Source organism: Manis javanica, chromosome 8, assembly GCF_040802235.1.
Source record: "Manis javanica isolate MJ-LG chromosome 8, MJ_LKY, whole genome shotgun sequence".
Taxonomy (NCBI): Eukaryota; Metazoa; Chordata; class Mammalia; order Pholidota; family Manidae; genus Manis; species Manis javanica.
In genome coordinates, this window is record NC_133163.1 from 74,645,758 (window position 1) to 74,658,506 (window position 12,749).

Sequence of the window (12,749 nt, forward strand, 5' to 3'; positions counted from 1 at the left end):
GCCCAAGGTCATACAGTTTGTTAGAGACAGAGATGAAACAGATAATTGCATATGAAGGTTTAATCCAATTCAAGGCTTCCCATGGCTCTTCCCTCTCCCCATACCTGAAGGCTCTGCACCCTTCACCTGCTCATTGCCCAAGCATTTTAGAGCTGTGTAGCCAAAGCTTTTAAGTACCATATTAGAAAAGTTGACAAATATGAGACATGAAATTTCAGTAGATTTCTGATCAGAATTAAGTCACCAAAGCATGCTTGCTGTTTTGTTCCAAGTGCCGTTTGTTAGGGACATTATGCCTGATATTTAATGATGCTGCACTACAGAGCTGAGGAAGCATGATTTTTAAAAGCCTTAGAAAAAATGACAGCACTTTAATATTAGGCATGAAAAGTGGCAGCTGACGAGATGACCAAGGATATAAGAATTTCTGCACTGGATCACACTATTCTTCTATGTACTGCTAATAGAATTCTTAAGTTGGTACTAAACAAAAAGGTGAAAGTCTCTACCATCTAGCACACCTAGTCCTGAGAGTCCTCCCTACCTTCCCACGTATCAGCTTCCTCTCTGATGCCAGAGATTTGCAATTTATTTGGTGCAATTTTCTTAGCACCATGTATTATTTTTGAAATAATTTACCTAATGATTAGATTCTTGGCAACTTTCAAAAGAGGGTAGGGATGGGATTTAATATGGAGGGTGAGCTGGGAGTTGCCTTGAAAGGAGCAATAAACAACCTCTGGTCAAAGCACATAGCTAGCCAGCGGTCAAGCCCAGGGAGTAAGTCAGGGATAATTGTCCCCTCATCCCATCACTGTCTTCTCCCCTCCAACCTCTTGCTGGGACCCCCATTGGCTGAAACCAGTCAGGGAATATGGGAACCCTGATGTCCTCACAGGTTGTCCTTACCAGTCTCCACAGGATGTTAAGGAGCAGAATGTGGGCCTGGCGGGGCAAATGGAAGACAGCCAGCTCATTGGTTTAGGGGTGGGCAGGTGACCCAGTCTGGCCAATAAGGCTTATGGGAAAGTCTGCTGTGAAGATTTTCTTCAGTTTCAGGGTATTTTCTTCCCCTTCCTTCCCACTTGGGACACTGTTGAGAGGATATAGTTCTTGGACTTTAGCGGCTGCCCTGTGACCATGAGGGAAATGCAAAGAGAACTTCAAAGAACCTCGACACCACGGAGCTACTTTAAAAAACCTTGGAAACTCCAGCTCCAGACTTCTCGTTAAGCAAACAATAAATGTATAGTTTAAAGAAAAAAGAGGGGGATCGGGGGAGGTGAATGAAGGATGAGAGAGAAAAGAAAGGGCTGAGGAGTCTCGGGGTGCGGGAGTAGGGGATTCTCTAATCCACGGGGTAGGGCTGGTGGGCAACGCCTGAGTGAGGAGACTTGCAGGCCTGGTGTAGGCAGCAGGTCTGGGGAGATTCAGAGGAACACTGGGTCAGGTTTAACTCCGGGAGTCATGACCTTGAACAAGTCGCTTAACCTCTCTGCGCCTGTTTTCCCCTCTGTAAAATGGGTACGACGGTGACTTCTCTTAGGGGACTGTAACGAGGAGAGGCGGGGCAAGTAAAACGCTTGACGAAGTGCCGGATTCATCGCGGGCCTTCCATAAATGTTAGCAATTATTACCATTTTCTCAACGTTTGCCCTCAACAAGGGCGGGTATCCAGGAAACGTGGCAAAGAAGCCTTCTCGGGGCCTCTCCCTTAACCAGCCCAGCCTCAAGAATCCGACTTCGCGGGCGGTTGAGGGTTCCGGGGGCGCGCCCGGACAGGGGCGGGGCCTGCCTTCCCGCCTCGAGGGCCCCGCCCCCCGCCCCTCCCGCGCTGCCGGACGTGCTCCGTCGGCCCTTTCCCATCCCCTGAGCTTCCAGCGCTGTCCCCCGGCGCCCAGCTTCCTGCAGCCCCTGTATGGGGCTCGAGCGAGAGGTTCCGGAGACTGGTCGCGGGCGGGGTTCCGGGTGTCGACGCTGCTGGCCAGCCTGTCCCAGCCCGCGCCACACGGCCTCGGGAGCTTCAGATGCCCCACGGTGTGCAGGTTTGCTTCAGAAGGTCGGCGGGCGGTGCTGCAGGGAGGAGCGCTGGGAGGGTCAATCCGGCCAGTCCCCAGTTCCCGGCCGCCGAGGTCGCCCTCGCCCTTGGGAATCCTTGGCTGCCAGATGGAAGGGAAGTAGGCGCCATGGAGCCCGCTCCGCATTTTGATTCATCTCGGGCCCTCTAAGGGTCACATCTTGTGAAAATACCTGTAAAATCAATTTAACATTCAGTGCAGCGTGTGAAGACAGCTCTGAGAATTTAAAAGACGCCTGAGTCAGAACATTTAAATGCTTGGGTCCCGGTAGCAGCGTTTTAACACGTCTGAGTGCAGAGGGTGGACAATCCAGCCTGATTGTCGACACCGTTCACGCCCTGTAATATTTAAAAAGGGTTAAGAAAAGCACCCCCAAGTGGGTAGTTGTCTAGGGAGGGAGGAACAGCTGACCCTTGAAATTTGGGTTGGTCCTCATTTCCGTGTGTGAAATTTGCCTTCAAAACTTATTTTCAGGCTTGGATTAACGATAAACAGAATTGTTAAAATCCTGAGCTTAACTAGCTAGTGGCTGTTGTTGACAAGCCGACTGTGTTATTCTTAATGTCTCATAGAAAGCAGGAATCGTTATTTCAGTTTTGCAGGTGGGGGAAAATTTGGCACAAAAGAGTATTTTCCTTACATTCACACAGTAAAATGGCTGAGCTGCAAATTAAATCCTAGATGTCTTGACTCCTCAGCCGCGTCCACCTCTAGACCATGTTACAGAACAAATGAGTAATTAACTTTGATGTTTGCTGTAAAACGAGGGAGTAAACCAAATATTTTGTGAACATCAACTGTTAAATCATAATAACCTTCGGTGTCTGTTCTGCTTTGGGAGGCTCCGTTGCCCTTTGGAGTTTGATACCTTACAGAGAGGAGGGGATGGAGTAAAGAAATGGAAAATAATGTCAAGGGAAAAATTTTGCCTCCAAGAGCCCAAACTTTGCCAGTCTTTACTGCCCCTCCGTGTTGATGTCATTCCTCCATGTCCTGGCCAAACACCAACAGCTCACATCCTGGCCTAGCCGCATTAACTACCCCTTTGCGTTACGTTTGGCACTGACCTCCCTGTCTGTCTTCTTGTCATGCTGTTTCCTTTAGCTGCTTTTTATTAATGTTATGTGAAAACCAGTTGTTCAAGTGTGGAATGATTTGTGACTCCTGAAGGATGATTCTAGGGTTAATGATCAAAAACTACCAACAGATCACAGATGAAGGGACAAGTTAAAGCAGCACAGGAAGTTGTGGAATTTGATAGCTTAGTTATTTGACTGAAGAAAAAAAGCAGACTGATTTTTTCCCCCCTTGCCCCAGTTCACCCATAACTGGAAAGAAGCTCAGTTTTAACTTAGACATGGGAGAAGAGCAACATCCTCCTGTTTTCACTATTGAATTGGGAAGTCTTTCCTATGGAGGCTCCTTTTTAAACAGTTTGGAACAAGTAGAAACATCTTTGTGCTTAAAACAGCAACATATTGTGTCACTTAAAGTCTGTCCAGAAAACTTGTGTAAGATCTTGGGACCCAACATATGTGATATAAATCCTTGCCCATAGGAGGCACCCCTGAGGTTCCTCCTCAGCTTGTAGACAACAGAAATTCAAATCCAAGGTAGTTTTCTCTGGAGCAGCCAGCCAGTTTATTCATCTTTTTGTTTTCTTTCCCTGGGTTCCACAAAAAAGAATCCTAGGAAAATCAGGTGACATCTGGGGATTTCTGCTCACCTGGAGAAGGGATGGAAGTACTCCAACAAGGTAAGGGTTGCCATTTGCAAGAGGTTTGATGACTTATCCAGAGGTCTTATCCATGTTCTTGTCTCCTATCATAAAAAGGATTTATAATGTTTACCAGTATGGTATCTCTAACAGAAGCCTAAGTTTCTGGGGAAACTAGAATACATGAAGATTCTTAAATGCTCTCTTACTGGGAAACAAGTTACCGCGACTCCTGTTGAGTATCTTCTTATGCAGTGGACTAAAAATTCAAGATGCTCTCATGCTGTGTCAGCATGCTTGTGCTGAAAATAGGAGTGACCAGCAAACTCCTTGAAGGCTTCCTTCCTACCTGCATCTTGAATTTTCTCATATTTGGTTCTCCAAAATCTCAGAGCCTTCTATCTTGAATCCTTCCATCTCTTGAATTTTTTCCATATTACAGATCCTTTCTATATCTTTGAATACTTCAAGAACTTGGAATCTTACATATTTTGACCATTTCTGTATTGATCCTTCAATGCCTGAGGGGGTAAGAACCAATTTCTTATTCTCCAAAAGGGCTTTATTATGTTCCAAAGAATGAAAAATTTTGAGTGGTAAGAAGGAGTAACAGTGAAGACCCTATCAGAAAGCATGTGGGAAAATAGATGGAAAGACAGCCCCTTGAACATATGGAATAACCAGAAGATCCCAGGTTTCTTTAACTTTTTTTCACAAGTGAGCCGTTCTGCATCCACATGGGTTATTCAACTTTTTACAATAAGGAGAATTTGGTTAGTTATTTTTTTACATTGTCATAAGAGTACACCTTCTCTCAGTCTTGCTTATGTGACTAGAGATCACATTCAAAGTTGGAGCTTTACAATGTGTTTTTTTTCTTCCCTTCCTGAAGAACTCTAGTTATATTCTGTGTGAATGAGGCGTGTTGGGTACTATTGTGATCCCTTCCGAAGGCTCCCTTACTCTTGATTCTCTTTGTCTAATATTTTCCAGCTATATTTCCATTTTCTAAGATCTTAGTTTTATTATTCCCTAATTCTTGATTAATATCTTTGTGTATAGTATAATGCTTGTTACTTTGAGTATTGCTTCTAATTTATTTGTGGATTTTTTTAGAAAATTTAATTAGATTTAAAAAACTTGCCTGTCGAAACCTAGGGGTTATTTGGAAGTGAGTATTAAGAGTTATGCTCAATTATATTAAGTAAAAGTCCGTACCTTCTTTGCTTTTTTGCCCCAATGGGGGACATACCATTAAGTGTGTAGCAAACAGCTTCCTCCTTGTAACCTGAGTGAAGAGGACCTGTTACAAAACCCACATTTCAGCCAACTACTGCTGAGTCTCTCACAGCACATGGATGAAAGTGGCTTAAGCCTCACCCTGGCAAAGGAACAGGCTCAGGTAAGAGCCCTGGGAGAAGGGATGATAGGAGGAAGGAAAAAACCTTCCAAGAGTGAGAGGTTCCTACATGAGGTTTTCTTGGTTTTCTAGGCATGGAAGGAAGTTCGACTGCATAAAACAACATGGTTGAGGTCTGAGATTTTACACAGAGTCATTCAAGAGCTGCTTGTGGACTACTATGTGAAGACACAAGAAACAGATTTAACTTCTGAGGACAAAAAGGTGAGGCAGGAGAGATGAAGTAGGGGTTGCTTATCAGCTAAAAGAATGACCAGGCCAACTATGGCTTCATCTGATTATATGGCCTGGGGGAAACAGGAGCTTTGAGTAATGGTTATCAGAAAGAAATGGGCTGTAGTTATGGGGGAAGAGGTGGATGTGTATCAGGGTTGTGAAAAGAAAGATTGAGAGAAGAATGCTCTGGCAGCTGAGAAGTTATCTGAAAGGGATGACATGTTTGAGGATTTTGAAAATATGTGAACCTGTTGGTGAGGATAGAGGAGGTGGTGTGGGAGAAGTCTTACAGTAGCCTCTTGGTTTTTGCTTTTTTCTTTCAGTTTCATGAGACCCTTGAACAGCGGCTACTCGTGACTGAACTGACACGTCTCCTAGGTCCCTGCCAGGAGAAGGAGATGCCTTCGCCACTGGGGCTGGAGAAAGCAGACCTTCTGGAGCTCATGCCACCCTCAGAGGTCGGGGTTGGGCAGATACTGGGGCCAAAGAAGTGAAATGGCTTAATTTCTCCCATATGCTTAAACATTTCTTGGTTAAGCTTTGCTTTGTAAAAATGATACACATTCATAGGAGTCAAACTCAAATAAGAAAAGTGTTTCACAGAAGAAAGAGAAAGCTGAAATACGACATCTAAGAAAGAAATACAGTATTATAAACAGCTTGACATAAACGGTATATCCTCCATGCTTCTATAGAGAATATAATCTGTTTTCACTTAAATATTCTGGACTTTTTTTTCAAGTCAATAAATAAATAAGATTATACCTGACAAGGCATTCTTAGAACAGTGTCCAGGCTCCTAATTAGTGTTCAGTGTTCTTATTATATTATCAGTTTAAATCACTGATAGGATTCCACTGTATGGGTGTAGTGTAATTTGTTTAACCTTACTGACAGATATTAAGGTTGTTTCTACATTTTTGCTGTTCGGAACCACACTGATATGAACATGCTAGTTCATATGTGTCTGTGTCTTTGTATAATTATTTCCTGAATGTTAGTGCTCAAAGTGGGGTCACTGGGTCAGAGGATACACACATTGGTACATATTGCCAAATTGCTCTCCAGATATTCTTTGCTAATTTGATAGGCTAAAAATGAGTCTCCCTGATGATGTCTCTTGATGCATTTTCTTTGGTTATCATTGACATTGTTATCAGTGTGTGCTTATGGACTGGATCTTCCTAGTTCCAACAGGCTATTTGCATCTCTCTTTTTGCTTCTGTGGCTGTAGGATTTTGTGTGGATGAAAGCTCGGCTCCCGCTAGAAGTGGAGGAGCAGCTCAAGAAGAAATGCTTCACTTTGCTCTGCTACCATGATCCCAACTCAGGTGAGCGCTAGCTCCCTGTGTTCTGCTCACAGTTGACCTTCAGAGCTCCTGGTCTGCACTTGTGAGAATAATGTATTTAAATTTAAGGTTTGGAAGAAGCTAGGAAGCATTGGAGATGCTTATTTGTTTGTTTCCTTGCTGGTAGACTAAAAGCAAGGAATCTTGTGAGAACTTATATTCAGTAAGATACCAAGCAGGCATGTTCTCTTGCTGCAAGGAAGGGTGAGCTCATTCTTTACAGGAGAATAAAAATGGAATAGGAAGGGAAGTTAGGGGTAATAGGTGTTCCCCTTGTCTTTATTTCTATGATTTAAAAATTAAGGGCCCAATCTGGTATTAAAGGTAAGAGTGATGAGAACCTAATTATGAGAACTGAGCCATATTTAACAGGACAGCTGAGGAAAACCTGGAAGAAGACTGAATTTGTAGGGCTAGATGTAGGATGGGGCACTGAAAAATGGCCTTAGAAGGGCAGTAGTGATTAGTTTTCCTGTCCAGTCCTCTGTCCCTTTGCCCAGATTCAGACAGCAAAACCCTAAAAGCAGCAAAGGTGTGGAAACTGGCAGAGGTCCTGGTGGGTGAGAAGCTGCAGGGCCAGGAGGCCAAGAGCCAGCAGAAGGAGCAGATGGTGCTGCTGGAGAAGAAGAGTGCCACCTACTCCCAGGTTTGTCAGGGCAATGGGCACTTACAGGGAAGCCAAGGATTTCTGGTCTGTCTTCTTTTCTACTGTCTTCTGTTTATGCCCTTCTCCTCCTGCCTCTTGGGGGCCCAGGTGCTTCTCCGTTGCCTCTCCCTGCTGCAGAGGCTTTTGCAGGAGCACCGGCTTAAGACTCAGTCTGAGTTAAACCACATCAATGCCCAGTACCTGGAGATCAAGTGCAGTGCAATGATCCTTAAGCTGAGGTGAGCTGTGACCTGTGGGTCTAAGGAACTCTATCTCACATGCCACCCCCTCCATCCCTTGCCCTCATGCCACTCTCCTCACCACTATGCCTAGCACCTTGTGGGTATTCAGTAAATGTCACACAGGAATACTAGCCTTTGGATTACCCAGAAGCTCTCAACATTCTTGATTCTTTTATTTTAAAGCCTTCTGAAATAGGTGCTTTACTGTTAGATAAATTATTCAGGACATCAGAGTGATCTTGTTTATCCCATTACTGCTTAGCCCACACCTTGACCATGGGCAGGTACTGTGTCCCATTCCTAATTTGCTGCTGTCAGGAGTCCTCTGTCTGACATGTCTTTCTTTCCTCTGTCAGGATGGAGGAGCTAAAGATTTTGTCTGACACTTACACTGCTGAGAAAGTGGAAGTTCACTGTCTCATTAGGTGAGGACTCCCAAGACCCTGGTCCAACTGCTTGGAACTGGTTCCCACCCTCTCCAGACTCATTCATTTTAATGTGTTCACATTCTTGTCTACTTTCTGAGGAACCAGATCCTTATACAATTGACCCTTGAACAACACAGGTTTCAATTATACCGATCCACTTACATGCAGATCTTTTTCAATAAACATATTGAAAATGTTTTTTTAGATTGACAATTTGAAAAAACATTTTCTTTTCTCTCACTTACTTTATTGTAAGAATACAGTATATAATACATACAACAGACAAAATCTGTGTTAATTAGCTGTTTATGTCATCAGTCAGGCTTGTGGCCAGCACCGGGATATTAGTAGTTAAGTTTTTGGGGAGTCAAAAGTTGTGTCCAGATTTTCAACTGTGAGTGGTGGTGCCCAATCACGGTGTGTTGTTCAAGGGGCAGCTGTATTGTATCTTCTGTGCCTGGCCTCATAGGGACCGTTTGGAGGAGGCCATTTGCCTACAAGAGCAAGACATGGAGAAGTCCCAGCAGGTCCTGAACACCTATGAAGTCCTTGGGGATGAGTTTGACAGGCTGGTAAAAGAGTATACCCAACTCAAGCAAGCAACTGAGAATAAGCGCTGGGCTCTCCAAGAGTTCAACAAGGCCTACCACTGAGCGTGGCGAGGGGGACAGGAGACCTAGCTGCTGCACAGGCACTGCCTCTTCCTGCTAAAAGGACCACCTCCACTCAGGGGAGTGTGGGGACACTTGGTGGCAACAGCAGTCTTTTAGCCACCCTCCTGCTTTCTTCTCAATTACAATGACGGAGTCTCTTCTGGAAAATGTAGCAGATTTATATAACTTTACATACAGCTATTTGTCAGTGTCAGCCATATGTTATATTTGAGCATTTCCTGAATAAAGTGATGATATTGTTTCCTAGAAAGTTAGTCATTTTCCTTTGGGCAAAGACAGAAAAAGAGTTTTGAAGTCAAGGTGGGTAAGGACTGGATACTGAGCAGATCAGATAGAGACAGATCTATAATGCTTACGCTAAGAGCAGGAGGTAGAAGCGTCAGCCTGCACACATGGAGTCTTAAGAGGCTTCATTCTTGGAGAGCAGAAATGGATTAAATCTGGGTTAGCTCTTGAAGAACTATAATCCTCAGAAGAACGCTAGATGTTAAAGCGGGTAGGGAATTCTGTCACTGGCTCTCAGTGGGGCAGTTACAATAAAGCAGCAAGGCATCCAGCTCCATTAGAGAAAAAGACATGAGCCACTTGTGCTCCTGGTTCCCTCTGGTATGGTTTGAGGCTATTTCTTTCTCGGGAAGCAGAGAGTAGGAAGAGATCACCCTGAGGAACCAAGTTTCACAGTTCACTTAGCTTAGAACCAGGCGGGGCCCTTGCTGATGTCAAAGCAGGGACTGAGAAGAGAAGCTGGACTCTACTGTTACTTAGAAGAGCCTACTCAGCTTTCCAAACCACTTTCCAGGGAGACTATCTTGAGACATTCTTAAGGTAAGAGCAAATAATGATGGTTGGTTTGGTTTACAGGAAAAATTAAAATCTTTCACTCAACCAAGTTTTTCTGAAAATGGTAGATCCTGTCATGTGTCTATAAGCAAATGTTGGCATACACAAAAATGAACAAATAGCAATGAAACAACTCCAATAGTTAATGCTGTTTAGTTCTATAGTTCTTTCACCCCAACATTTTTAGGAGAAGTGAATTGGGAATTATATGGTAGAGCCTTAGTAGGGAAGGCATATTGGATTCAGACTTTGTGGGGTGAGTTTGAGATAGAATTTTGGAAAAAGCGACAGATAGTGAAAGGGTAAGCAGTGCATGAAGTCACATGAGCAGATGACACACCAAGGAAAGCCTTAGTCTTAAATGATTGAAATTTGAGAAAAATATCCCATGGCTTCAATCAAGACTCTAGAGAGCAGGTTTAAGAAATGTTTAGATTTCCAACCACCTGAAAAAGCAAAATGGCTTCCAACACAGTGGTTCCCAGCGCTGGCCTCCCAGATGGCATGGGGTGGACAGCAGCTGTTTCTTGTGTTTCCAAAAGCCTAAAGAAAGCTGAATGTTGCCTACAACACTCCAGCATAAGTTACTTTTTTAAAACATTTATTAGCTAAAAAAAATTGTGCTTTGTAAAAAAATTCAAACAAGTATATAATAGTAAAAAGTAAAACTGACCCACACCCCACACACAGCCCCTCATTATCCCAATCCACCTCCCCAGAGTAACCAGTGATGGGGTACATATGTTGCCAGACCTTTTTCTAAAAATATGCAAACATATAGATAGTAGCTCATACTACTGTTAGAGTATGGCTGTATTATAATTTAGCCATTCCCTTCATGACAGATATTTACATTGTTTCCTATATGCCCTTTTACAAAAGTGCTTACTTGCCATATTATTGCATGTGTACCTTGCTCAAGTCTTTACCTTTTTTGTGTTATAGTAATTCAGTATATTCTTGTTATTTCATGAAAGAATAAATTAATTAATGAGCTCATGAATGTAGTTTGATAGCAAAACTCTTTCAAAATACTGTCATAGGTGGGGAAAGGGACCCAAGGAGCGTTGAATGCCACCCTAAGGGAGCACTCCCAGAGTTGGTCTTGCTCCTTCCACTCCTCATGACGGAGAGACAGGTTTGCAGGAGCGTGTCTATTGCGGAGCAGACGGGAAGGGGACTTGGCAAATGGGCATGTGGAGGTGACCACTGACGTTAGCGTCTTGGACCTCTGCCGACCTCGCACTTTTCAGAGATTTGTATTTACTACCTCTCCTTTCTTTCATAGTCACATCTCTCTTCACTTGTCTTTTAACACACCAGGTCAGGAATCAAGTCTTGTTGATTCTTCTCGCATAATAAAAGGCAAAGTAAATCACCTCCAGAACTTGGAATAGAATCGCTCTCCGTAAGGAAACTCCAGGTCTGTAGGACAAAGTCTGTCTCCTGAAAGAAATCAATGAAGGGTGAATATCGGTTCCCAAGGGAGTGACCCTATATTCTTCCTCAGCCTGTACAAGTAGGAAATCCAGGGCTCCCTAGAGGCCAGCCTGATGCTCCCCAAAGGAGAGGGGATTCCCAGGTGTTCAGCCTCCCTCTGGGGCCCCTCATCCCATGAAGAGTCTCTCCATATGATCCATCTGGAAGGACCTTGGCTAGATTTTGTTAAAGGAATTGGCAGGTGTTTTTACACCTTCAGACATTGAAAACAGGAGTCAGCTCATAATGGACAAGATGAGCTATCTGTAGAAAGAATTTACCCTAAAAGATGGTTTATATTCACATGGTTGAGGTCCAGCCAAAGTGACCAAATAAGGCCTGGTCTCAGAAAAACACAACTGAAATTTAGAGAGACCTAAATGTACTAAAACTGGCTGAAGACAGAACATGTAACTGAAAGAAGACAGCCAGTCCAGAGTTTAGGAAAGAGTTATTCAATTCAAAGAGCAAGATCGGGGTTCACCAGAGAAACCTATTATATTTTTATTTTTAATTTTATTTAAAATAATGACATTTATTTTAAGGAATTAACTCATGATCATGGGGCTGGCAAGTCTGAAATTTTGCCTGGTAAAAATTTCAGGCAGGCTGCAGGCTGGAAACTCAAGCAGAAGTGATGCTGCAGTCCTGACACAGAATTTCTTCTCTGGGAAACCTCAGTTTTTGCTTTTAAGGATCAGGAGCAAAATGTTGACTGGATGAGCCCTGCCCTCATCAAGGTTCTCTGCTTTACTTGAAGTCAACTGACTGTAGATGTTAACACTTCAAGGCAACACTAGGTTAGTGTTTGACCAAATAACTGTGTACTATAGGCTAGCCAACTTGACACATAAAATTCACTAGCCAACAGGCATTCTGGTTTTCATTCAACCCTAAACCTGCTTGAAAGAGACACTGAACCGGGGGGAGGGGGCGTATGAGTTAGATCACTGGATAGAGGGTCTGTACTGGGGGAAGGAAAAAGGCCTGGTTACATACTCTCTCCAAGTAAGTTTTTAGATTTATTTATTCAAAATAAAAGCCTTGAGATTTTATTAGACACCAGACATGACTTCTAAGCACTTTGCATGTAATAATTGCATGTAAAAATTTAATTATCACAGCAAATATCTGAGGTAAGTACTATGACCATCTCCATATTACAAAAAGGGAACCTAAAGTAAGGTGTGGAGAGATCAGGTAACTTGTGTAATGTCACAAAGCTTGTAGGTTGAAGAGCCCTGGCATAAACCCAGGCAGTAGCTCCAGAACCTGCTGTCCTGAGACCCTCTGATGCCCTTGATCCAAGCTTACACCCTTCAGGCACTATCATGTTTACTGATTGGATTACCCTTGACTCTGGGAAGGGGATGCCCCACATAACATGAATATCCCTGCCACTGGGAAGCACTGTCCTCCCATGTACATTGGCAGTGATGTATAAATAATGGTCTCTAGTGAGTGTTATGGTGTGTTGGAGACATAGGAGCCTGCCAACAAATAGAGGCTCCGGGCCTACAAAGCTGAGGCCAAGGCCTATACCAGAAGACCTCACCAAGGTCCTGCCACCCTATGAGACCAGCCAGCATGGTCATTGGGTATCTTTCCCCTGCCACTGCTCCACCCTTCTCAGGTCTTTGTTTTGGGCCCTGAAAATTGT

The 12,749-nt window shown here is 43.7% G+C and overlaps 1 protein-coding gene across 4 annotated transcripts; it reads left to right on the forward strand.

Annotated features, from left to right (window-relative positions):
* Window positions 1-1,821: 1,821 nt before the first annotated feature.
* Window positions 1,822-9,020, forward strand: HAUS4 (HAUS augmin like complex subunit 4). 4 transcript variants are annotated; one of them, XM_037017534.2, is made up of 10 exons: window positions 1,822-2,045; window positions 3,763-3,834; window positions 5,055-5,197; window positions 5,288-5,419; window positions 5,755-5,889; window positions 6,666-6,762; window positions 7,281-7,426; window positions 7,535-7,665; window positions 8,025-8,093; window positions 8,528-9,020. In XM_037017534.2, exons 2-10 carry the CDS (start codon window positions 3,816-3,818, stop codon window positions 8,628-8,630), a joined length of 975 nt encoding a protein of 324 aa, XP_036873429.1. In that variant the 5' UTR covers window positions 1,822-2,045; window positions 3,763-3,815; the 3' UTR covers window positions 8,631-9,020. The 4 variants fall into 4 exon arrangements, with proteins under 4 accessions (XP_036873429.1, XP_036873428.1, XP_036873426.1 ...); XM_037017531.2 differs by having other exon boundaries at window positions 1,823-2,037; window positions 8,566-9,020; XM_017665179.3 differs by having other exon boundaries at window positions 1,824-2,045; window positions 8,566-9,020.
* Window positions 9,021-12,749: the final 3,729 nt, after the last annotated feature.